Raw genomic sequence first — 26,304 nt, 5'->3', positions numbered from 1 at the left:
AAGCCTGCTTTGCCAACCAAGTTTAGCAGCCATAAATCTAGACAGAAATTCAGTACGGAGGCTGTCCAAAGGTTGGCAGGATAATTGTCCTGGACAGGTTTACAATAGAGAGGTGTGAAGTGTGTGGTGGAGACCGGAAGCTGGGGGAGGAACTAAGAGTGAACTTGAACAGTTCAGGGTGACAGACTGACACAACTAATTGAAAACTATGGCTCTGGTGGCTTTTAATTGGAAAGGAAGCCGCAGCTGACGGTGGTTTCTTTTAAGCAAGAAAGTGGCTTTAAAAGAGAAAAAGTGGCCTGCTGAGTTACTCAGGAGTTTGGTTTGGGATCTTTGCAAGCATGGTATTGTGGGCTGGAACCTGCGTTTTAAAAGCTTTAGGAAATTGGTTTGGTTTCTTAAGTGTGAGTCCCCCTCTAGAGTACGTGTGCTTGCCAGAGCTCAGCAGACACATGATCAGTTGCTTAACTTATTCTCAAGCCAGCTGTGCAAGACCCCTGGCTTTTCTGATGTATTCTGTTACTCAAAACACTGTCTCTGACATTGGTTGTTCATTAAAATCCAGACCAAGAGCAAGACTCATCTCTTTCAAACTCCCTGCAACAACTTGCAAAAAGTCCTTTCAAAAGTGAGATCTGAAAGGTGTGTGGGGAGTAGAGGTGATAGTCTTCCTTGAAGTGCGGTGTTTCTCAGCCTGTGGATTGGGACCCCTTTGGCGGCCGAATGACCTTTTCAAAGGGTTGCCTAACACCATCAGGAAACACAGCTATTTATTTACATTACGATTCATAACAGCAAAATTTATGTTATGAAGTAGCAATGAAAATAATTTTATGGCTGGGGGTCACCACAAATGAAGAACTGTATTAAGGGGCCATTGCAGCGTTAGGAAGGCTGAGAACCACTGTTGAAGTGTGTGGTGGTTAACGGTTAATCTTTTTAACAAGGCTCAAGTGGACCTTTATGTTGCCTTGCAACTACGACGGATTCATAAACCCACACAGTGCAGCCAACTCATATCCCCAGTTTAATTTCCTTTAGTTGAAATAACAGCCTGCAGCTGTTGGGTAGTCACTTATTCTTCAGCATGTTGAAGACACTCACGTAGTGGCTGGAGAAGCCATCATTTGCACACAATTTAGGATTCATGACTTGACTGTAACATTTCTTTGAAAAAATGAGGGAAGAGTGATTTTAAGTGAGATCAAGGAAAGAGAGTCAGAGAGGTTAGGGGGTGGGGTGATGAGGCACAAAGGCATGTTTTCTTGGGATGAGAACGTTCTTCTGAGGCTCAGGCAGCTTGTCTTTTGGTTATTCTAGCGATATCCTCTGCTCCATTGTGCCCGGGCACCTGTGGGGATTGTCAGTTTGGAGGGTAGAGATTAGAAACAGGAAAGCGCAATTACAGTAATGCCTCAACAGCAAAGTACTGTGCTTGTGGTGTGTGGTTGCCTTACTGTAATCGTCTCCCTGTTCTGAGAGGCAAGTGCAGAGAGTCTTGCACACCATGGGACCCAGAGGCCCAGGAACCTGGGTATTGGCATTTCTGGCTTCGCAAACAATACTTTGAAGTGCTACCTGCTCCTAATGGCAACAGAGCCATCAGTTAAACAGGCAGCTGTTAAGCACAGGAGTGTTTGCACAAGCAACCTTCAAATTTTCTGATCCTCGATGAAAGCTAGTTGGTTGTGAATTATTAACTTCACTGTGCATGAGGAAATACTATCCACTTAAGTGTCAGGTGTATTTTTAATATAAGAAAAAAAAAAAAAAAAGAAAACTAGCCACACCCTCAGCTGTTACCCCGTGGGGCTGAGAATCTGTGTGCTCATCCAGCGGGTGCAGCCAGCAGTGTATTTAAAGCAGGGCAGGAATGCTGGTGTGTGGTGTGTGGTGTGTGGTATGTGGCAGCTCTCCCCTGACCATCGCGTTCTGCTGGGGGTGGGAAGAAGGGGTTGGTTCTGTCAGCCCCTGGGATGTAGAGATGCTGTGGTCTTACCAGGCTGCACTGAGCATCTGGATTCACAGAGAGCTTGGTAGGGGGGCTCCTCCAGTTCGGAAACACATCGTTTGTGTAACGTCAAAAGCGCGTGGAGAAAAGGGTTGGTCTGCCCCAGAGTCACTTGCCTATTAGTCCTCCAAGAGCGACTGAGGCAGGTGCTCGGTCTTTGACCTGTCCCTGTGGAGCCATCCTTCCTGAACGCTTTGATTCCAGTGCAGGGTGTCTCCTCGAGAGAATGGCAGAGAGCGGGCTGACTGAGGGAGCTCAGTGTAGCACCCATCGGGGACTCTGGGTCACAAGAAGAGACTTGGAGATAGCCATTGTGAGCCTGGTTTCCACCACGTGTGGCTGTGGTCAGAGGTCCCTAGGGCCTCTTGAAGCTAATATTGATGGGGGTAGTTATCCTGGGAAGAAAGTTTGTGATTAGGTATTCATTTGGAGTAATGGTGGTGGGGAGAGGGTGAGGGAGGGAGGAGTTTGGTTTTGCTGACTAGAAGGGGCCGTTTCGTAGCCCAGTTGAATGCCGCATGCTTGTGAGTAATGGTGACTGGCGTGATTGCTGTTCTGGTGTGAGGAGTGCTTAGAGGTGCTGGGCATGATTCTTGGGGTTCAGTTACTTTCCTTCAAGCCCCAAGCTTTGCTCATTTCCAGGGAAGAAAGCATGTATGCCGTGGGAGGGGAGAAAGCAGGTGTTTTGCCTTCCTTCCCCGCCTCTTTGTTGTCCTCAGGTGCAGTGCCATTTGATATTGGCAGTTCTGAAATACATTGAGCATATTATTGTCAAGCTGCTGGGATTAGTGCTGACACAAACGGTGGGCCCTGCTGCCAGCCTCCTGTATAGAGATGGAAGAGAAGAAACCCAAGCTGTAAATGAATCTCTGTTTTGAGGCTTTGTAGTGGCAAATTACGTGAGTGGCTGAATTGAAAAGGTGCCTGGTTTTATACCATCATGAATACCCGGGGCCTTAGATAAATATTGACATCAGCAGTGTGACAGGCCTGCCATTTGTCTCATGCTCTTAGGAATAAAAGATCTTTTCTCAGGTGCCCATGACCTTATAAACCACCCTGACAAGTTTGTGCAGGTGCTTTTCTGCACTGGTTCTTGAGGTTTGCGAGTCGCTGGTTTTCTCTTTGTGTTTGTGCAGGCGTAAAGTCTTGTCCGAGCTCAACTTGCTTTGGCTTATTGATCACAGTTGAGTTTGCTGCAAGAGAAGGTTGTCACCTGCACAAATTTTCAGTCACTGGGCCGACCTGGGACCGGAATGTCTTACAATGACATTGGTTTAATTTGAAGAGAGAGTGTGGTGGGATCATGGTAAGAAAGGGAAGGCATGTGTAGACCTATCTGGTGTATAGATATAGAGCTCAGCTGAATGCCTTCCGAGTGAACCGTGCCTGAGTCCCAAAGCAAAGCTGTTCTCTTGTGGAACAGATCTAGTCTGACACTTCTGAAGGCAGTGTTGATTTTGTTAGTGTGAGCTACGCAGCAAGCCCCCTCCCTACTCTCGAGTCTTATGAGCCGGGCAGTCCTGTTAGGGTCATTAACAGGCAGGGTGGTGAGCAGATTCCTCAGCAGCTCTGGATTGCTTTGAAAAGGTGTGATTGGTGGAACTGGGGGGTGTTATTCCATAGGAAGTTGGAGAAGTTCTAGCTGTTCACAGGGCAGAATGTCAGTGGTCTGTCCTCATGAGTGTCTGCATCTGATGAGACCTTGGGCTTTGATTTCCTCCTCAGATGGGAAGATGCTCTGGGGATTGACTGTTTCTCTTCTCCTCTCACACACTACTAATCCTTGTATACACAGGTTGTATAGTATTTAGATACATGTGTTGTAATTTTTAGGATTTTGGCTTTCAGTAGAACTCCAAAAGGGGTCATTTATGTGTGACTCTTATTAGGACTTCTGTTCACCTTTGCTGGTCCTAGCCCATAGGCACAGGAGTATAGCATTCTGCTAAAGTATAATGTAGCAAGTAGAGTTGACTGCTCCTATCATAGAGATGGTAACAAGCAGAGGGTGTGGTTTTAGTTGAAAATGCAAGGACACATGGAAGCAATGGAAGCAGACAGTCCACTAGCAAGGGTTTTTCTTCCTTCTTTTTCCCTTTTAAAAAAATTTTAGTTTATGTACTTTACATCCCAAGGGTGTGCCTCCCTCCTCTTCTTCCAGTGCTCCCCTTTCCCTCCTTCCCCCTTTCCCTCTCTTTTTCCTCCCAGAAAAGGGAAGCCCCCCCCCCCCCCCCCCCGTCCAACCCTTCCCAGCACATCAAGTCACATCAGGACTGAACATATCCTCATCCCCCGAGGCCAGGAAAGACAGCGCTGCCAGGAGGAAGTAATCCAAAAGCAGGCAATAGAGACCATGTTAGAAACAGCTCAATCCCTCCACTTGCCAGAAACCCCATATGAAGGCCAAGCTGCCCATCAGCCATATATGTGCAGGGGCCCTAGGCCCAGACCATGCATGCTCCTTAGTTGATGGTCCCAGTCTCTGAAAGCCCCCATAGGACTGGGTTAGTTGTCTCTGTTGGTCTTCTTGTGAGGTTTCTGTCCCCTCCAGGTCCTTCCATTTTTCCCCTAACAGTTCTCTGAACCCCAAGAGCTCCACCCCATGCTTGGCTACAAGTCCCAGCATCTGTCTTGATCTGCTGGCTGCTGGGTGGAGCTTCCCAGAGGACAGTCAGGTTCGGCTCCTGTCTGCAAGCATAGCAGAGCATCATTAACAGTGTAGGGGCTATGGTATATACTCACTTATAAGCGGATATTAGACCTGTATAGTACAGGATAACCATACTACAATCCACAAACCCAAAGAAGCTAAGTAACAAGGAGGGCCCAAGGGAGAGTGCCAGAATGTCACTCAGAAGGGGAAATAGAAGTAGATGAAGGGAGGGAACTGGGTGGAATGATGGAATGGGAAAGGAAACGGGTGGAGATCAGATGTGGGGAGAACTGGGAGAGGAAGGCGAGAGGGCTGGGAACAAGAAGGGAAACTGAGTGGAGAGCATCTCTTTGTCAAACTGGAAGTCTGTGACAGGGTAGGCTCCTCAGAGGATATGGCTGTGACTCTAGCTGAGACTGAGACTCTTAGCAGGGAGGGACATGAAGACTGAGGTGACTACCTCCTAGCCAGGCAGGACTAGTGGAAGGAGGGGAACAACAACCCACCAACAAAAACCTTTGATCCAAAAATTACCCTGCTGACAAGAAGTTGCAGGGATAAAGAGGGAACAAAGATTGAGAGAATGTCCAACCAATAATTGGTTCAACCTGAGACCCAAGGGTGGAGAGCAAGGGTTTTTCTTAGGAGAAGCTGCAGTATGGGAAAGTTATTACACTCACTAATGTCATTTGCCTGTTAAAGCTTTTTATATGGTAGAGAGAGGGAAGAGGGCTGATAACATAAGGTAAGCTGCTGTTTGTACAGATGTATTTGTTTAAAACAAAACACTTTCATTTCCTTCTTCTTCCCTTTTAGTGGAGGAAGAGAGGCAGCATATTATATATTGTTCCTTTGTAACCCAGAACATATTTGCCTAAAATCATTCTTCTAGCCATTTACTTTAAATACAAGATGACGGCTGTAGGGATGGCTCAGTGGTGAAGAGCACTGACTTTTCTTCTAGAAGACCTGGGTTCAAATCCCAGCTCCTTCATGGTAGCTTACAACTGTCTGTAACAGCAGTTCCAGGGCACCTGACATCTTCAGGCATATACATATAATGTAGTAAAAAACAAAACAAAACCTACAAATAAAGTAAAACTTAAAGGCTGGGTGTAATTCCAGCACTTGGGAGGCAGAGGTAGGCGAATCTCTGAATTTGAGGCCAGCCTGGTCTACAGTGAGAGTTCAGTGACAAACAGCACTACCCAGAGAAACCCTACCCCGAAAAAAAAATCATTGAATGAATGCGTGAACGAATAAATAAATATTGAAAGCTCCTGATTATTACATGTCAAGAAGTGAGTCAGTATTTTCATTTCTGAGCTTTGAAGTTTTATGCTAATATTTTTACCAATGGGGTTTATATTAGAAGAGAAAAAGTTAGAATTGAGGGTTAAAAAACAAAAACAAAAACCATAAAAAAAATAATTTCCTGGTTCTAGAAAAGTGGAAAATGCTATTTAGGATGGACTGTGGCGAGTGGCCCAGAAAGGGAATTTTGTATGTTTTGATGTATACCTATTGTACCCAGAGAAAGTAATGAATCACGGGGCCTTTATCCTTAATGTATGTTCATACCTTTTGCCAGAAAGACAGGCATGGAGGTTGGCTCCTTAGACAGGAGGGCTCCTTAAAGGGCAGTGCTAAGATGGTTATTGTGCACGTTAAGAGCTGTCCTCTGGTGGCTCTTACTGTGAACACGTAGATGGGAATCTCTGGGCATGAAGTAGACAATCATTTTAGGTGCTGGAACGGGGGCTTGGTCACAGTGTTCTTGGAGGCCATGGTTCTACCAGAGTTGGCAGTTCTGTGGCCCATCAGAAGTGCCCACCAGAGTAGCCAGTTTCCATCTTCCTATGCATATCCCAATGAAGTGAATTTTAAAGCTCTCTTGTGAGCTCAGGAAACACACTTTCTCACAATAGATGGCCCTATAGCTGAACTCTTGTAACTTTGCCAAGCACTTAGAGAACCCAGGATTCCAAATTTATTCACTCCATTAATATATCTTTTTTTTTTCTCAGTCTCACCCATCTCTCATTTCCTGTCCCTTTTGCCCAACTGATTTTTGTTGCCCCAGAGGCAAAAAAAAAAAAAAAAAAAAAAGCTTCAGTAGAGCATTTGGGAGCTCCTCTACCCTCTTGCTGAGAGCATTTACTAGCTTCTGAGTAAGTAGCCAGAAGTAGGCACTGCCTGTTCTTACGTCTGGTGGCCATCCTGGGGTCACGAAGTACCTAGTTCTGAGGTGGAACCATACTTTATACTACAAAAGGTACATTGTGGCCCCAGGGTGGCTATTATGCAAGTAATGAATTTTCAAAGCCCTGTAGAATTTAGACTCTGGGAGAGTGAATTTGTTATTTCTTTATAGAGTTAATGGAACAGGGAAAAGGCAATTCTGAGGGGCTAGATTTGTGACCCTGCTTCCTTCTCACTCCCCTTTCTAAGTCTGTTTAAAGCTCTTCTCTAAAGGTAAAATCAAATGGTGGCCTTTGCTAGCTCTTCCCTGCTTCGGTGGTCATGGTCACGCTCCTCTGGTGGCAGATTTGTGGGAGGGTCAGGCTTGTGGCAAGCAGCTATTCCCTGCTCAAATGAATGCCCTTTGCTTGTAAAGTAGCCACCAGCGGCAGCAATCGTGGGCCGGAGTGTACCTTCATTATTGAATTAATTAATTCATCTGTAGGTGTTAATGGTGCACAGACCATGTTAACAAGTGACTATTTTGGGAAAATTGTGGTTTCTCCCCAGTGTCTGGTCTCCACCAAGCATGCTTAAATAATAAAAAACATACCTAGTCACTTCACCCCTTATTTGGCCAAGCAAAGATTCCGTAAGGAAAATCGATCCTGGAATCTCCTGTTGTAAGGCGTAATCAGAAGGCAAATGCTGACCTTCCGCAGTGATGGCAGGAAACATTCCAGGTGTCCTGATGCAGAGAGGAACATGGAGCCAATTCTGTTCCTGTTAAAGGACTTTAATGGTTCAGTGATTGACATTCAGGAGAGTCTCAGCTCTGAGATCAGTTAGGCTTGGTATAACCATTGACTCACTTTCTGGATGGGCCAGGAAGCTCTGGGCTCCTCTTTGTTGCTTTGTCCTTTCCTTTCTATGATGTCTCTGTCACTTGGCCTCTTTAGGAATTTGCTTTACTCTTTTGCTTCGTAACCTCTTTGCTCCTCTAGCATCACTTCTCAGGAAAACAAGTTTCCTTCTCAGCTCCTCTTTCTGCTTTAGCATTTTTCTCTTTAAAGATTCATTCTCATCACAGCACATCTTCCTTATCCTGGATGCTTCTGGACTTTATGTACCCATCCCAGGGGTGCTAGACTCAACGAGGGGCCAAGCAGATAGTGCTAGTGAGTGCAGAGGGCTTCTGTAAGATAGAGGGTCAGGAGTGGTGAGGTGGTTGTTGCAGAAATGTCCACACAGTGATTGTTCTCAAGAGAAGCTGCAGCATACTCATTGGAGAAATGATTTGTTTTTGTTTTGTTTTAATTTTATTTATTTTTATTTTATGTGTTCGGGTATTTTGCCTGCAAGTATTCCTGTGTATCACATGCAGTCTGAGTGGAGGCCTCCGGAAATGGGATCACAAATGGTTGTGAACTGCCACGGGGAGGCTTGGAATCAGTTTTCCAAATGTTGCTCTGTCAGAAACAAACACATTTCTCTGCAGGCCAGCTTTGGCTCAGGTCTACCAGTATGCAACTTCCAGCCTACCACCGTGAGATACTTTCTGAGAGCCATTTGGTCATAGTTATTTGGTGAGTAATCTTACCTGATCAATAAATTGTAATCTTCAGGCAAATGATAACATCTTATCCTAATTTGTATCAGACTTTTTTTATTCATCTAAAAGTTACTTTGTGTGTATGGGTGCTTTGTCTACATATATATCAATGTACCACATGTGTGCAGTGACCCTAGAGATGGAATAAAGTGCCAGATTCCCTGGAGCTTGAATTTCAAACGGCTGTGCCGTGCCATGTGGGTGCTGGGAGCTGAATCCAGATCCTCTGGAAGAGCAGTCAGTGGTCTTAACTTCTGAGTCATCTCTCCAGCCCCATGTATATATATGTGTGTGTGTATATATGTGTATGTATGTATATGTACATGTATTATTAGAAGAAATTTCAGAAAGTCTTCATGGTAGACACATTATTTGTTGGATATGACTGTTATTGGGTACTGGAGGAAAAAATTGTATGTGTCAATCAGATTAACCATGGGAATGATGTATAGACTAGATACATAAGATAGAGAGCAGCTACAAGACCTTCTGAGGCTCTTGAGGCAACAGGAGCTGGCAATGGAATTTAGAGGCCCCAGGCTGGAGACACTGCTCAGTGGAGTTCTGGCCTAGTATGCATGAAGTTTGATTCCTAGCTATGCATAAAATAGGTGCAGTGATACATGCCTGTAATCTCAGGACTTGGGAAGGAAAAGCAGGAAGATCAGAAGTTCAAGGTCATCCTTGGATATAGCACTTTTAGGGCCAGTTTGGGCTACCTGAGACTGTATTTAAAAAATAAAAATAAAAAAATCAGAGGCCCACACCAAATAATTGAATTGATTTAAAGAGGAATGAGTATGTTTTCCTCCTTCTATGGCTGTGCTGTTATGGCTGTGTGTTAGCATTCCTTATGAGTAACCTCCTAGGCCTTCCTTATTCTCAGGGAGGATAGTCTGGATAACAGTTTTAGAATTTGAAATAATCACAACTCATTACTGGCTTTCTGAAACTGAATTATGCAGAAACACAGAATGAACGATATGTATTTTGTTTGGGACACTGTTCGCTTCCCAGTTCCTTCTTCACAGAGGTATTCCATTGATAAACTTCTTCTGGGGATGGGATGGGTTATGTGACTTAAGAGCAAAGGTGTTCTTCTGAGTGAGGGCCCTTGGTGAGGACACCAGACAGGTGAGTCTAGCTGAAGTTGCAGGTGTATCATTTTTATATGATGCGTATTAACAGACTGCATTGTGGGTTTGGGAAGCATCTGCATTAGAAAAAGCGATAAGGACATGTGATGTCTAAGATTTAAAGGGTGTCCTATGTTCACAAACCTTGCCAATGGATGTAGAGGCCATAACAGTGATTTCATGGGAGGTTGCTGTGTGGCATGTTATTCCCCAGAAGGTACAAACAGAAAAGCTTAGGGCTCAGATGGCTTGAACACTTGTTGTGCTTTAGAATTCCCAAAAGGACCACTTCTGCTTTCCAGGCTCTAAGCAGGCAATTTCCTCGTTAATGGGTGACAAACACTGAAAGTTCTGAAGTTGAAGAAGAGATGAATGGCCAGAGCCTACAGTATCATGAAAAACGAGTTTCCCAGGCTAGCTCTGGGCACCTCCTGGTACTCAGAAGTCAGCCGCTGGATTGCTTGTAACCCGGTTTTCCTTTGCTGTTACTCAGTTTAGCAAACATCTGAAAGCTTAAACTAAGCAAAATTCTGTGCTGTCCAGGAGCCCAGCCAGGCCTGAGTAATGGGAAGTAGACTCACTTGGAAACCAAACTTTGCAGGGAAACCTCATTCAGAAGGGAATGCTTGTCACAGATTTAGGACCACTGCCTTCCGCTTTGAAATCTCTCTGTTAATGTTGAGAACCGGAAACATGCATTTCGCTGTGCTTCACTGTGAGAGAATTTGCCTGTAGAGGCTTGTTTTGGGGGATGAAGTGCTAATTGTGTTGTCTAATGAAGTGAGGTTACTTCCTCACTGCAGCTGACTCAAAAAGTAAGTGGCACTTTTTGTCCCTCAGCTTCCAAGAAGTCAAGGAATTATTATTCGCCAACTTTGAAGAAAGCTTGCCAAGTTTGTAACATGTGGTTCGTGCTATAATCCAGGAAGGTGCTAGTCAGATTATGAAAACAGCGATTAAGGCTATAGCATTACACTGGAGCAGTTTTTAGAATTGCCTTCCGAGGGACTTGGGCTTTCTTTCGTGTCCATTTCCTGCTGGGATAGTTAAGAACTTTGCATGAGAAGAACTTGGGAGCTAGGCTAGTGGCGCATACCCAAATCCTAACACCTAAGATGTGTAGGAAGATCAGGAGTTCAAGGTCGTTCTCAGCTGTTTGGTGCATTTGAGGCCAACTTGAATTCCATTATGTAAGACCCTGACTCAAGAAAAAAAAAGAGAAAGACTTGGATTAATTTGTTAACATCACTGTGTATTTTGAACAAAACTCTTGTGTTATTAGGAAATAGATTTGTAGTGCTGGCTATAAAACTCAGGACCTTCAACATAGTAAGCAAGCACTCTCCGACCTAGCTACCCCACAGCTCTGAATTATTATCATTCTGCTTGGTGTTGGGGAATCAAACACAGGGCCCCACATATGCCAGGCAAGCACCCCACCTCAAGCCCCTGAGATTAACTTTTAACATCCACCTTTCCTTTTTGGTTGCAGTTTCAGTTAGAATATTCGGCGATCATATTCGGTGATCGCACAATGATTTAGAAGAATTGGTTGATTCTGGTTAGTCCCAGCACAGTTTAGCAGAAATTTCAGTGATAACTGAAGCAGTCGAGGTGTGTCTGTTGAGTGCTTGAAGAATGGCTAATATGGTAAAGAGCTAAGTGCATACTTTCTGATCTGTTAAGTGGTTTCAGGAGAACGGCCGCATGGTTAGTTCGGTGGACGGGGTAGGAGCAGTTTCTCAGCTATTGAAATCCTCTGGCTCCAGGAGGGGAGCTTGTTGGGAAACATGCTCAGTGAGGACAGGGTTGTCGTGCCCTGTTAAACTGTGTGCTTTTCCAGACACGCCTGAATAAAACTCGAGCTGTTCTCTGCAGCGACGCCTCTTGTGTGTTCTGCAATTGGTGGGCCGCATGGCCATCTTTCAACAGATTAACTGGAAAAGTATCTGTGGCCGGGTTCAAGTGTTCCAGGATCTGCATGTTCTTTATGCAAGAACAGGGGCCATTTGTATTGTGACAATGGCTGCCGATGCGCAGTGAAAGCTGCAGTTGGCAGGGACTAAATTCCCGGAGGTTTCTTTCCTTGCAAGCTCTTTGCTACGGAAAGGTGCAGAAATACTTTGGACAGTATGTGTCCTGCTGACAGATGGATTGTTTTGACAGGAGAATCTGAGCCCTCCACTGAAGACCCATTCAGATGTCAGGCAGGAAGGGGCAGCAGTGCTCCTTGAAATAAGTGGGATGCTTTAGATGTGTGTGTCAGCTGCCACCTGGGGGAACAGTTTTCAGTAGTTAACCCTTTCACTGTTCTTCAGATGTGAAATGAAAATTCATACTCCTTTATGCTGACTTCTTGCGCTACGTATATTTTCTTTCATGTTAGAGAATGAAGACAAAGAGCTAAAAAGCCTGTTTTAATTTGAGAAAAAAAATACACTGCTCATAATTGCTTTGTTTACAGCAGCTAAAACTAGAAGCAAGCTAACTGTCCATCCTCAGACAATAGATAGGCAAAAATGTAGGATATTCATACCAAGGAGTGTTTCTCAACCATCAAAAGCGGTGAGACTTTGGCATGTAATGAGATTCATCTGTGAACCTTGGAGGCATTGTGCTAAGTGAAATAAGCCAGACACAAAAGGACAAATGTCTTATGATTCCACTTACATGTGGTGCCTGAAGAAGAGTTTATAGAGACAACGTGGTGGTTTGCACATCCAGGCAAATTGGAATTGGGATTTTCTAGTGAAAAAAGTTGGTACTGGTGGTGATGATGGTTGTGTCTGAATGTATGTGTGACCGCTGAGCAGCAACTTACAAATGGTTAAATAAATTTTATATTATAGACACTTTATGGCAGTGAACAGTAGTGCTGGGAATTTGTGTTTTGGCCAGTGTCTGTGATTATTTAATTCTTTGTTGTATTTCCGTGGATGGGTTATATTGTTTCCCTTGTTCCTGGTGGGGCATTTGAGGTCTCACAGTCTCTTCAGAGATGCGGGACCACTTCTCAAACCTTAAAGCCTCAGTAGCTCTGCCTAGGGACAGGAGCTGCTCCAGGGGCTGTGAGCCTAGCGTCTTCACTCTGTGCTGCCCACACGTGCTGCAGGAGAATGGCTCTTCCTAGGCAGTGCCTTGCTCATGTGTCGGTCTGTGGCATTTCTGATTCAGTGACTATGCAGGCTGACCCGGTGAGGGCTGACACAGTGTCTTGTCTTCATAGCTGCTTGCTGGCATCTTGGTCTCTTGGTCTCAAGCCCTGGCGGTCCTCAGCTCTGGATTGCAGTCAGGAATCTGGATTGTGTCAGGAAGGGTTCTTTTCTCACAGTCTGCTCTAAGAAGCATAATTAATTAGAATTTCTCAGAGTTAGGTATGTTATCTTCCAGTGGGTGTATGGCTTTAAATGGATGTGAGGGGTGGGAAAAGAGAGACATGGTTTTATCTCAGAATGTTCAAAAGGAAGCAATCAGTGAACTGTAGAAAGCCTGGTGGGACCCAGCCCTTCTCATGACCAGGAGCCAGGAGTGCAGGTCCCAGCATAGGCTGGTGCTCCTCAGGCCATGTGTGGCAGCAGGCAGAGAGGTTCTATTACTTTTTTTTTTTTTAAGGAACTGAAAAGGCGTCTCATAAGAATTCAGATTTTGAGCTTCTTTGGACAGCCAAGCTTTGTGTCAGCGCTGGCTCTTGTCTTTGGAGCCAAGGAGTAAATGCCTGTGTAGGTGGAATTCCATGTCTCAGCCCAATCTGCTTGCCCATCTACGTGCTCCGTGGCTTCCTTTATTAAATTCTCTTCAGCTCCCCCATGTCACTTACCTGTGATGGTGTAAACTATGTGCTACTTTTATGTCCCATACCCTTTAGGATCTAATCAAAGCAGAAAACAGTAGTTCAGTTAGTCCTTTTACTGATGTAGGGAGTTCTCGCAAACTGGATTTTCCTTCCCAGGTCTAAGCTGCTAATGTCTGCATACTCATTAATAAAAACCTCCCAAGCACCGTCAAGCTCGTACTTGACTTCAGTATGTGGTTTAAAAATTACCACCTTCAATCTTTATGGTAACTTAATCTCTGGACAAATTGCTTTTAATTCAGACTGTGCCATGAACACAGATGGGCCATTAGTTTCAAGTGTAGTTTGACTTTTATTTAGATGAATGTCTTTGAGTTCACAGTGAAATGGCTATCAGCTCTAGGGTACTATTGATTGAACTGTCTCTGGAGTAAGTTTAAAAGATAGTTGCCATTTATGATTAGTAGTATTGTTAATTGGCATCAGTGTCAACGGAATTAATAGCCAAGAAGAAAAATGTTAACCGCTCCTGCACACACAGGACTTCTGTGGCAAGGAAATGGACGGCAGTGAAGCCCATCTTGATTACCTCTCTTGGCTTCTGTTCCTGATGGATTCGCCTGGTTTGTGCTGAGCGGACTGAACATTGCTGAGCTTGCTCTGTTTGCAGCCGAGGCTGTCATGGTAGGCAGTGGAGGGGAGAGAGGTCCAGTTCTGAGCAGAACCTGCTGTCCTGCTGACTACTGCTCCTGCATGGCTTTGCTGCCTGAGGTCCCCACCCGTTGGCCCTCTTCTCTTGTGACTGTCGTCCTTGTTTTTATTCATTGATTGTAGGCACCCTGTATTCACAAATAGCCTTATAATTTTGAATCGTCTGTTCATTTTCTAAACGTCACTTGAACTTTGCCTCTTCTCCCAAACTTATTTTAGTCTTAAATTCTTGTTTAGAGCAAGATTTCTCAGTCTGACAAGCATGGACACTGAGGTGTTAGGTGCCTGCTTGAGGGACACTGATTGCTTGGTGGGAAGTTTGGGACCATCTGCAATTTTAATCCACCAGGTCTTAGTACCACATTCCATCATTGCTGATAGCTGGACATATCTCTAGACATTGCCGTGTGTGTGTGTCTGTGTGTCTGTGTGTGTATGTGCATGTGTGCGCGTGTGTGAAAAATTACATTTGATGGAGAACTACCATCAAATGATTATGAAGTTCTGACACCCCATTCTCTCTCTCTTTTTTTTTATAACTAGTACTTGATGCTGATACTTAAACATTAATTTAATAATAAAAGTCATTTAGGCTGGGCCTGTTAGTGTGTTCTTTTAGGCAGGCTCATCTCCCAGTTCTTGGGCTAGCCTGGCCTTCTTAGGCCAGCAAGGGAAACATGGGCAGACCCTCTCTCACAACAAGAACAACAACAAAAGCCATTAATGTCCCTGAGGACCTGCAGTATGGTCTTCAGCCTGTGGGTCATGACTCCTTCGGGGGTATCGAATGACCATTTCACAGGGGTCACCCAAGACCATTGGAAAACACAGATTTTTGATTCATAACAATAGCAAAATTATGGTTATGAAGTGGCAACAAAATAATACGATCGGGAGTCACCACACATGAAGAACTGTGTTAAAGGGTTGTTGCGGCATCATTAGGAAGGTTGACAGCCACTGGCTTAGAGGGTAAAGGCACACATGGTAAAAGGAAAGAACCAACTCCCGCAGTTTGTCATCTGATGTACTCACACGCACGCACAAAGAATAAATGTAATTTAAAATATTTGTGTGTGTGCCTGAGTATATGTATGTGTTAAGTACTCTCTATGGTCCCAGTAAATGTCCAGTGGTCCTGGACTTGATACAGTACAAGGCATGTGGACGAGGACCGGTCACCTTAGCTGTTCAGGTGTTGGGTAGCCAGTTGGTACTGTTGAAGTCTGCTCCAGTCCAGGCTGGCAGCGTGGGTCCCCAGCCTTGCTCTGTGCATTCTGTGTGCGCTGAAGCAGGTGAGGAAGAGAGGTGTGTTTGTACAGCTCAGGGTGACAGTCACTAAACCGGTGCACAGGACGGAAGGTCCCTAGCTGGGGGGAGGGGGACATGGTGAGTGAAGCAAAGTTTCTCAGTCTTGGATACAGTGTCAGCTATTCATTTATTACTTTTCACTTTCTCTTTTACCAGAAACCTGAGTTATAACAAACTCTCGGAGATCGACTCTGCTGCTTTTGAGGACTTGACTAATCTGCAGGAAGTGTGAGTGTTCCGCTAAACCTCCAGGGGAGGAGGGCAGAAAGATCTGCGGGAAATCCTTCTGTATTATGTTGTTCTCACTCTCCTGGGTGGGTGGTCTCAGCTTATAGGAAGGAACATTTGCATATATGGGTTTACCGACAGATGGTGCTAGGATGATCCCTCTCACCCGTGGTGTTAGTTACCCACAGTCAACCAAAATACAGAGTGGAAAATTCCAGAAGTTAACAGTTCATGAGCTCAAGTTGCACCTCACTGTGAGTAGTGTGAGGAATCTAGCACTGTTTGCCCAGGTCACAAGTCATTCATTGTCCAGACAGTGTACACTGTCCATGCCACTTGCCTGGTTATCAGATGGCCAGCCATGGCATGGTGATGCCAGTTTCCCTAGTAATGGTCCCAAAGCACCAAAAAAAAAAAACAAAAAAAAACAAAAAAAAAAAAACTCTGAGGCAGTTCTTCTAAGTGAAAATAGAGTAAGATTTTGTGTAAGGGGTTGAATTCACACAAATTTGTCAGTCTGTTACTATGGCTGACTTACGCATGGAAAAAGGCTATACATAGGGCTTCAGGTATCCATAGAGGCTGAGGAGTGTAGCCCTCATAGAGAAAGGGGTGCAGCATTAAATTTCTTCCCCTTTGCTGCATGCCCCGTTTTCTGTGAAGGGCATGCAACAGTGCAGTAGGCATGGAGTTACTGGGAGTCAGGCTTGCCCAAAAAGTGTGGAAGAGAGTGTCCTTCGGTGGAAAGCCCTGTTGGTTGACCAATTGGGGAACACACCTGTGCTGGTGCATTCTCACAGGTGTCACAGGGGTGGAACAGTTCAGTCAGCAGTGACGATTCTCTGCCTACCATTTGTGTTTCCCGTGAATCTAGTGTAAAAGCAGCAGCAGTTCATCTTCTCTGTCTCTCCTAGCAAGCCAACCATCACTGCTCTTGAACACCAGGCTTGCCTCCTCTTGGAGCATCCTTTAATGCAGGCCTCAGTCATTCTTTTTATTGCAAAGAATTGTGCTTTGGTACATGTGGTGAGATTATCAAGAATTTTGGTACCATAGCAGCTTTACAGAAATTTCATGTAAGTTGCACAGAGTCATTGTAAGTACTTTTTTAAAGGAAATTATTTTTAAGACACGTCTTGCTTTGTAGTCTAGGCTGGTCTCAAAGTTGTGAACCTCCTGCTTCAGCCTCCCTAGAGTTACAGGTGTTTATGGATTCATATCTGGCTTACCTACTAATTCTCACATTTAAAAATACTTTGTTACATAAATTTGAAAAGTTTCCCCTCCTTTTTGGGAGGCTTCATTAGGATCACCGTCATACTATTTTAGGAAGTTTCCACTACATTAAGTTCCCATACTCCCTTTCAACTGCCACACAATTCTGTCTCTCCCCACATTGCTTCCCTTAACTTCATCTCTCCCCCCTCCCCGCCTGATTTTTCCATTCTTGTCATGTTCCCTCTCCCAACCATCCCCAGTTCATTCATAAACTGTATTTTATGTTCTATATGAATATTTATATAAAACTACTGTACATTATTATCAAGTCTGTTTTAAACATTTTAGTAAATCATTAAGTTCTGTACATATTTTTACAATAAGCAATTGATAGTCTTTAGTGGCCATTCTTCTGTTCCATCGTAGAAGCTTATCTAATGAAACCTTAATTTCATTCACTGATACGATTTGCAAGATAGCTGCATTCCCTGTCCTCATGCCCAAATTTTATGAATTTTATGTCTTTTTTGTACAAAGCATAGACTTCTAGAGTTAATCCTCAGAGTTGGAAGGAGTTTGGAAATGCCTTGTGTCGGACCTTCATTTGCTCATGAGGTCAATTAGCCAGGGGTATGAGGATGAAAATATGAAGATGGCCAAGTACATCCCAAAGGCTGCTGGCTTTGACAGCAGAGATTGATTCCTCTTGGTTGGGGAGCTAGAAGCCTGGGGGACTGGCATTCCTTGAGCTCTCTCTCCTTAGCTTACAGATGGTTGTGTCTTACTATGTCTTCTCATGGTCTTTCCTCTGTGTAAATGGATCCTTGATTTCTCATGGTGTATCCTGATTTTCTTTTATAAATATACCCGTCACGTCACTTAGGATCCACCCATACGGCATCACCTAACCTTAATGAGCCTTGACTGTGCTAGACCACCGAGCTGCAGTCTCAATATCCTTAGCACCACTTTTAAAGGTTCTCTCTGTAAACAAAGCCATACTCTGATGTCCTTGAGGTTTGTGCTTCAACGTAATTTGAGGAAGGGGACACAGCTCAGCTAGTCACAGTTTATCAGGTTGATAAGCTTAAACTACTAGGAGTCAGTTGGCTTTATAACCTGGCTTTGTTTTGGTCCAGGATGCTCTTGACTCTTGAGGTTATTATATGTTCAAATTCTGGTTAGTTTCAGAGATTGTTATTTGGAGAGATTAAAATGATGCCATTTCCTGTGACATCATAGGCTTTTATTTTATTTTATTTTTTGAGTGTCTGCTTTATACCAGATGTTCTTCTGGGTGAAATGAGCAACAAAAATAGGTCTGTGATGAGGGTGAGGCAAGTGAGGGCCTGTCCTTAGGCACTGATTTCACAAGGGCACCAAAATTTACCAGCCAAGATAATGGATATTTCGATGTCACATTTAAAAAGCTAAGCTGATACTTTAGAAAATCCACAATGAGTAAAATATGGAAAGTCTGAATCAAGACAGAATCTGTGTTTCTGGTGCTTTCCCTTTTATCTTAGTTCCAGAAAGGCTTGCACATGCTGCTTTTAATCTGTCTTGTCTTGGACGTTTGAATTTGCTCATTGTGGATTATGTTTTGCACTCATTTTGATGTATACTTCTAAATTCTGTTAATATATTCTGTGTCCTGCCATTTAGACATTTGGTAAGCGCTCTGTGTTTATATCCTTATATCCCTGTTTCTTGCTTATAGAGGCTCTCTATTTTCATTTGACTTCACTCCCTTGACCTCCAGCTGTGATCACCATCAGTTCCAGGTTTCTTAAGAGTTTATCCCCATAGCTGGTAAGGGGCAGAGTGTACCACACTTGCCTGCCCTGAAGCTGGGAGGCCTCCTGGTGGGGGAATGGTTGTTTTCGCAGCAAGAACCCTACTTTTGAGGTTCTGGTTTCAGTTCTGGATCTGTTCCTGCACAGGTGACTTGGTTCTTGAGTTTCCCTTTCCCCTTTCAGTGACACTGACATAGTGACCCATGGTCAGTCCTGTTGTAGTTCCTAACTGATGTGGATGTGCCATTCCCTCCTGCTCTTGGAACTGTGCAGCCCCCGTCCTGAGTGTGTTGTTAGGAACACATCCTCGAGGCTGACACTGGGACTTCTTGTCACTGTGACTGCCTCCTCCCCGTGTAGATGGTGAGTTGATTCATCTTGTGCAGGGCAGCAAAATGAACTTCTCAGGAAGGAGATCTCTTTCCCTAAGAGAATTCTAGTGACTCAAAGAGGTACCCGCAGTGAATGGTGGAAACTAGGTGAGACTATGGAAGGAAAAAAAAAAAAAAAAAAGCTAAGCCCAAACAAAAGAATATAACCCACAGTTGACACAGCTTTGCTTCCAAATCAACTGGGCTCAAGATAGTTCTCCCAGAGACAGAGGCGGGCACAAGAGTTGTGGTGGCTTAGCAGTGGTATAATTTTAGTGGCTCTAGAACCACATTAACATTGTGGTTGGGTAGAGAGGAAAGCAAGCCCTTCGGAGGCCCCTGGAGGACTTGGGCTTGCACAGCTGCTTCCAAGCTGCACAGTCTTCACGGTGCACAACCCCGAGGGAAGCTCACCAGGGAGTCCTCCACCCAGAGTGCTGGACACCGGGTCCTCTGTAATAACAGGGCTATTTATACAGTTCTCCATGAAGAGGCACTTGGATCACATTACTGTGGCTGTCTCGGGAGTGCTTGCTACCATGCTGCTTTGCTCAGGGACACTGCCCTAAATGCTTCCCTGAGAGGGCAAGGGAGGCCTGCCTCCGGGTATTTATGGCCCAACTCCGTTCTGTCCCAGGCTGCTCCGTCCCTCACCCTGCTGGGGTGCGTGTGCAAGCACAGGTGTAGAGGGTTATGATGTTTGTGTATGTAAAGGAAGACTGACTGACTGAGGAATGCTTTGATGGACTGCTCTATTGCTGTTAGCACTGACTGATAACGATTGCCCAGCTAGGTATCTATAGCATAAACTTTTAGATTTATTTCTCCTGGGTTCTGCCAAAACCCCGTGACTCTGACATTTGTACTAACATTTCTTAAAGGAGGAAACTAAGATATTGCAAGGTTAAATGGCATGCTGAAGGTCATTTGGTTGGTAAGGAGTAGAAGAACCAAGCCCTTTGTGGTTTACAAATCTATGCTGTATGACCTCATGCCTTCAGCTCCCGGCTCTGATAACTTGATAACTTGCCTTGTTTCTTCACTGGAGGTGGATTCGTAATTGAGTATACTCTGGAAGGAGTGGTGTGTTACTCAGGCTTTGGACAGAGCTGGGCACACACTCATCATTCGCCCTTCTTGTCATATGTGATTATTAATTTTAAGTAGCTGGTTCTTCATATCCATGGATCATCTGTGGATTCAGCCAACCTGATTGATAACTGAAAAATGCATCTGCTTGTAATATGTACAAATGTCCGTTTTTCCTCATCTGTGTCCCATACAGTATAATCTAATGGCTTACCTAGAATTTACATTGTCTTAGGTGTGCTAAGTAATCTAGAGATGATTGAGGGTTCACAGAACACATTGAGGTTCCGTACAGGCACTGTATATATTTCTGTCAGAATCTTGAGCAGATTCTGTTATTTGCAGGGAGTCCTGGAACAAGCTTTCAGGGATTCTAAGGGAGGACAGGCTGTATTATTACACTAAAATAATTTTATCTGGACAGCTGCATATATCACAAAGCCTTACCAAGGAAACTCTTTAATTAGTGTTATTCTCCAGTAGCTGGAGCTCTGATTTTAAGACCTTTGCTTGCTCTTAAGCGCTACTGCTAATGGATATTTTCATGTAAGAAATGACCACCCAAACTTCCAACTTGACTCCTATGAACTGCGCCTCCATCTCTGCTTGGAAACAGCCCAAAGCAACCACTCTGTGTACAGAGAGCCAGTTGGCCAAATAACTTAGTAAATGTTGTGGTTTGTTCTTAACTCTTAAAGCAGCTAAAGGCTGCTCTGCTGTTGGTCAGAAGAAGGTCCTCACAATACGTCCCTAAGGAGAAAAACAGTATTGAACAGTGTGTGTAGTGTGAAACAGACACGCAAGTGTCTTGTAACTGTCACAGGAGCTTCCTCTTGGAGGCAGACCCGGACCTGAAGAGTAAGGAAGCTTGCTTTATCTTTCAAGGAATACTCCTCATGCTCTTCCTTGGAATGTTTGAAATTCTTACTGTATGTCTGTTTTAGCCATTCAGTAAATAAATACTGCACAGTACTCCCCTTCCCCCCGCAACTCCCAGTCACTCCTTTCATAGGTTTTATATTGTTTGTTAAAGCCAAATTTGATTAAGTTAGTAAGTGATGATGCTGTACTGTGAACTACCCTATATGACACTGTGCATCTTTAACAGCTCGCTTGTCAGTGGAAGCTCTGAGAGAAAGCTACAGGATTAGAACGTCCCAAGTGCCCTTAGGGGTCAGTGGGAAGCATCCCACCTCCGGGTTGTGTCCTGGGGTCAGGCAATCTGTGTATCTCATTGACCCTACTTACACCTCTTCCAGCTCCTGGGTTGGGCCATGACTCATGTTCTGGTCTTGAATCATCGGGAAACGGTTTATAAAAGCCAGACATTTCAGGAAGATTTGTAGGGCTTCGAGTGGAAGTGAAGTTGTGGGGGTGGGGGTGGGGTGGGCGGAATCATCAGGGAGCTGCTAGGGCACAGGGCATGAGGAATGGAAGAGTATAACCGTAGATAGTGAAAGTATTTCATCTCACGCTACCCTTAATCTCTAAAATTTCTGTATTCATGGAGACCGCTAAACACTCAGAGTGCCGCTTTTCCCTCTGCTCCAGCAGTGCTATTTTTGACCAGTCTCTATTTCAGTCTGGCAAACAGCTCTTCATGTCTCAGAGTGAGTTTGATGCTTTTGTCTTCTGAGGATTGCATTCTCTTTTCGACAGGACAAACAACTGGGGAGCCAGTAGTGATGGAGCTGGCTAGCAGCTTGTATTGGACCAGCATTTTTTTTTTTTTAAAGTAGAAATAATCTAAAAGTAAGCTAGCCATGCAGTTAGTTTCTCTCCTTTGGGCTCCAACTGTCCCCTCCATAAATCAGGCTGCCCTGTTGAAATTAGAGCCTGCTATTTCTGACCGAGCCTGTTGCTCGGGGACTGCTCATCAAGACATGCAATTCCTGTTAATCTTTAGCCCTGCTCTGCTGTTCGTGCATAATCCACTTCCAGCAGGCTCAGCGAAGTGATAGGCGGCTCCTCCTCCTCCACCATTTAGTTCCATATATGTATGAAGTGGAGTGATGTGTCATATGCGTAGCAGGGCTGGCCTGAGACCAGGCTTCTCAGCTGAAGTTCATCTGCAGGGAATCCCATACTCATTGTTTCAGGTTCAAAATCAAATTATGATAAGCAGGCAGGAAAACAACCTTTCTGTTACCCGATGGGTTATGAGTGTTGAAGCCTATCTCACTTTTCCTAGCCTGTGAGACTCCTCTTTTCTCATTTGCCTATCCTCTTAATCTCCTGGCTTTGTCACACTGGCCATAGGACCCCAGGGCAGGTATTTAAACGGACTTAAATTCACTAGATTATAGGAACTGAGAGCTGCTTTTATCTGACTTAAGTTGCCACTCTGGTGAAATTGCCTAGTGCACACAGTGTTTGAAGCAGCTGGTGGTTGTTAGGAACCTACATCTTGAGACTTGACTCTTGTACCATTCACTTGTTCGTGGTGGCGTTGGTCCAGTTACTTTACATTTCAATGTCTCGGTGCTTCGCTGGTATAGTGGGATGTTCCTGTTTTCTACATCTAGGTGTCTAGAGATGAGGTAATACATAGAAAAGCTCCTAGAGTAAGTCTCTAGGAAATCAGCGCTGCTATTTTTACTATCTGCCATCCTGATTTCCAGTAAATCTCAAGGAATGAGTTTTTATGCAGGATGCCTTGTTGGCAGCAGACCTCCTACAGTTTTTCTTGCTCTGATAAAATGTGAGGGTCCTTTCTAGTCATCAGCATACTGGTGGGTAGTAGGAAGATTTATTGGTTGAGATAAGGACTGACGAGAGTTTTCAGTACCTCCTCTCTGTGATGGGAAATGGCAGGGCAGGAAGAGATAACAGACAAGCAGAGTCTACGTGATTTAAGGGGCAGTCAGATAAGAGACTGTTAAAGTAATTAATTGTCTATTTCCACAAACAAGGGCTCTTTAAGTGGAGAAAGAATTTGCCACATGATACAGACCTGCCTTGTCCCTGCCAGATGCTTCAGACGTGGATCTAGTGAAACAGGCACTCTGTGTCCCACAGTCAGTAATTGCCATGCTTCATCCCTAACTGACTTTGGCACCGAGGAAAGCAAATGGGATAATTCAAGCCCCCACTGCTTCTATTCATTTCTGAAAAGATGGCAGATAGCCAGATTATTCAAACAAGTATCTAAATCATGGACATGTTTGAATACAGCTGTCATTTCTGTGGTCTTGTCCTCAAATGGAGCAAGATGCTTTTTGTAAGATATACCTCCATACAGAAATAGGGAGACAAGATAACCCGTTTTTATCCCCTCAACTCCTCTTGTTAAATACTGTTTCCTTCTAGCCTGTCCTCCTCAGAAGCCTGAACTTTGTGCCTTGGATTTCTTAAGGCTTTTTGGGCTCGAATTGCAGTTCTGACTTTGGATTCTCTTTCCAGATTTAGGCATGCATGCCCACGTAAAGAGGCCGGCTTGCACAGCCTCTGGGGGCAGGCAGAGGTGAGGCAGGCTGTGCTTTGGCTTGTGGGGTTTCCCGTCTATTAAGAGACTTTAAGTGTGGAAATCTGGATTTAGAATATTTTAGTGGGACAGGATCTGGAGAGTGAATCCCGTCTGCAGAGGAGTTTCAAAATGTGTGTTTGCAGAAGCGTGGTAATTTTTGTTTTTGTTTTTGTTTTTGTTTTCTTCAGATGTCACTGAGAGGCTTCATCAGAGTCCCACTAAGCTGGAACCTCAAACAGATGGGGGTGTGAGTCCAGCCCCCTTCAGGGGAGGCATGCTAGAGTGCCCTACCCTGAGAGAGCAGGCTCCAGCCTTATTCTCGTGTTGCCCTTTCTTGGAGCACAGCACCAGAATATCTAGGAGGGATCTATCCTATTCCCCAAATTCCTGGTGACTACTGTGGTTCACCACGATCATTTCTGCGGATGGTCGTGGGAACACCTTTGGCTAGGACCTGCGTCAGGGCCTGTTTCCCGCTCCCTGGTAGTCTGAGCTCGATGGGAGGCCAGAACAGAGCTCCTCTTTGTGTTTATTTCTTACCAGGGGTGTGTGATAAGTGGCTAGTGTTTCTTATGTGCCTTGTCTCCCTTTAAGAACTGATTCTAAATGTCTTTTACTGCACATTTCATTATAGCCTTGCTGTGGTTAACTACAGCACTGATTTTTTTATTTTTTTATTTTTCTGCTATGTGATTTCTAACTACTAATTTAAATGCTCTAACTGACGGATTGCCTCTTTTTCTTACAGGTACCTCAATAACAATGAGCTGACAGCCATACCATCCCTGGGCGCTGCCTCCACGCACATTGTCTCTCTCTTTCTGTAAGTGGTGCCATCAGGGGACCCTGGGTTGCATGGTGGGGCTATGGTGGTTGCTGACATGTGTTTTCACGTGCTTTCTGGTAAACAGTGGCCTTTCTTCATGTTGCCTAACACTGATTATAGCCAGCACTGTGTTTTGCTGTTTGGGACCTTACAGAACTATAAGTTGAAAGTTTTGCTTCATTTCTAACTTGGCAAAAATTAGTCGTCCTGTCATTTCTCCCACCCCAAGTGTTAGCTGAGGGAAAACAAAAATCCATGTATGGTGGCTGCTTGTGCATCTCTGTGACAAAGTACCTGATGGAAACAACTTAGGCCAGGAAAGATTGATTTTGGATCAGAGGGTTTTGATCCATCATGGGGGGTGTAGGTGGTGTAGCGGAGCGGTCTGTTGCAGCAGGAGCGTGCGGCAGTGGCTGTCCACATGCCACAGAGAGGCTAGAACCGGCGTCCTGGTAAACTCCAGACACCTGCTCCTATGGCACACTCCACCACCTGGCCTCAGCTTCTAAGAGTTTCACAACCTCCCCCAAACCATACCATCAGCCAGGGAACAAACACTCCAAACATGAGTCTGTGGGGGACAGTTCAGACTCAAGCCGCAATACCGTATGTTACTGTAGACAAAACATTGAAGCTGAGAAAAGGCATTCAGGGTCTTAACCAGAAAGGAAGAGGAGGGAGCGTGTAAGGTGTTATCATTTAAGCTGCTTCTAGCCTTTTCTGGGGATTAAGCACCTGGCTTCAGTCCATGCCTGTGGCATCAGGTGAAGTGCCCCTGGTTTAAGCTCACTCATCAGTCTCTGCACATACGCCCCGAGTTCAGTTTTGCGCACTACCAGGTCTTGTTAGCAGCTTCCCCAGCAGATGATCATGTTCTACTGAATTTCCCATCTCCACTTGCTCCCTGAATACCTTGAATTCGTTGGTTTAATGATTCATGGTCTCACCTGTATACACGGTTACCTCAATGCAGGCTCAGCTAGCTGAACAGCGGGGACTTAGCTGGAAATTAGTAAGATTGGTGTAGCTTGCAGATCTGATTCTGGCTGGCCACAGGTGCTGTGTTCAGGGGTGCTGTGTCCTGTGAAGTGTGCCCCGGAGTTTAGCCTTGTATAAGGCCCGGGTGGCTTGTAGGAGAGCCCGGGGAGTAGAATGCCCCTCACTCTCTTTGTTCTGGAAAAATAACTTGCTCTTTGAGAACCTCTTTTCCCTCATTTACAAAATGTGTTCCTTATTCTTTAAACATTCCCCATGAGCAAGGCCAGGACTAAAGGGGAGTGGAACGAACATAAAGCATTTGTTATCCCATGAGACATGATACATAGCCACTGCTTCTGCTGGCGGCTAGTCGCAGCACTGAGGACCTTGGCGAGCTCTCACTTTTAGGGCCCGTGTTCTGTGAGGTGCTTTTGTGAAAGCTGTGTCTTTTTAGGCAGGCAACGGTCTGGTGTTCTTGTTGCATCTAGTTGGCCTTTGTGCGCTGCATCTGGAGAGGGTTTAATTGCTGGTAAATTAGGTCAGTTAGCCTTATGTGAGGCTAATTAGGGCTGTGATAATTCCTCGTGTGTCCGTGAAGCACAGTGCTTGAAGTTGCTTGTAACTTGCGGCTCTGGAAGCCCAGGTTACAGGCTAGCAGTTCCTCAGCTCCAGGCGTGCTAGAGTGCAGAACCGCAGGCCACACCCATCCCAGGTCTTATTTAATGTGGTCTCAGCCACTTGCCCACTCATTAGAGTACAAGAAGTGCTGGTTGCCTTTCCCTTGCTCCTTACTTGGTGAGGAAGACAGGGAGGAGCAGCTCCGCAAAAGTCTTCTTAGTTACAAGACAGAAGTAGAACCAAGGCTGGACAAAAATGCCCTTACAGGTGATTCTGAGTCACCTATTCTAGTGGCAGGAGGGC

The 26,304-nt window shown here is 44.8% G+C and overlaps 1 protein-coding gene across 2 annotated transcripts in view; it reads left to right on the top strand.

Annotated features, from left to right (window-relative positions):
• The window catches only part of Lrig1 (leucine rich repeats and immunoglobulin like domains 1), a 100,751-nt gene that overhangs the window by 21,778 nt on the left and 52,669 nt on the right, over positions 1-26,304 (top strand). Inside the window, exons 2-3 of one of the 2 annotated variants that reach the window (XM_021631950.2) lie at positions 15,568-15,639; positions 24,328-24,402. In XM_021631950.2, the coding sequence (XP_021487625.1) occupies positions 15,568-15,639; positions 24,328-24,402 (147 nt within the window). The remainder of the gene's footprint in view (positions 1-15,567; positions 15,640-24,327; positions 24,403-26,304) is intronic. The other variant, XM_060383825.1, reaches the window with a different exon arrangement.

Source organism: Meriones unguiculatus, chromosome 5, assembly GCF_030254825.1.
Source record: "Meriones unguiculatus strain TT.TT164.6M chromosome 5, Bangor_MerUng_6.1, whole genome shotgun sequence".
Classification (NCBI taxonomy): Eukaryota; Metazoa; Chordata; class Mammalia; order Rodentia; family Muridae; genus Meriones; species Meriones unguiculatus.
Note: the sequence above shows the minus strand (reverse complement) of the source record. Positions and strands in the feature narration are given on the sequence as shown.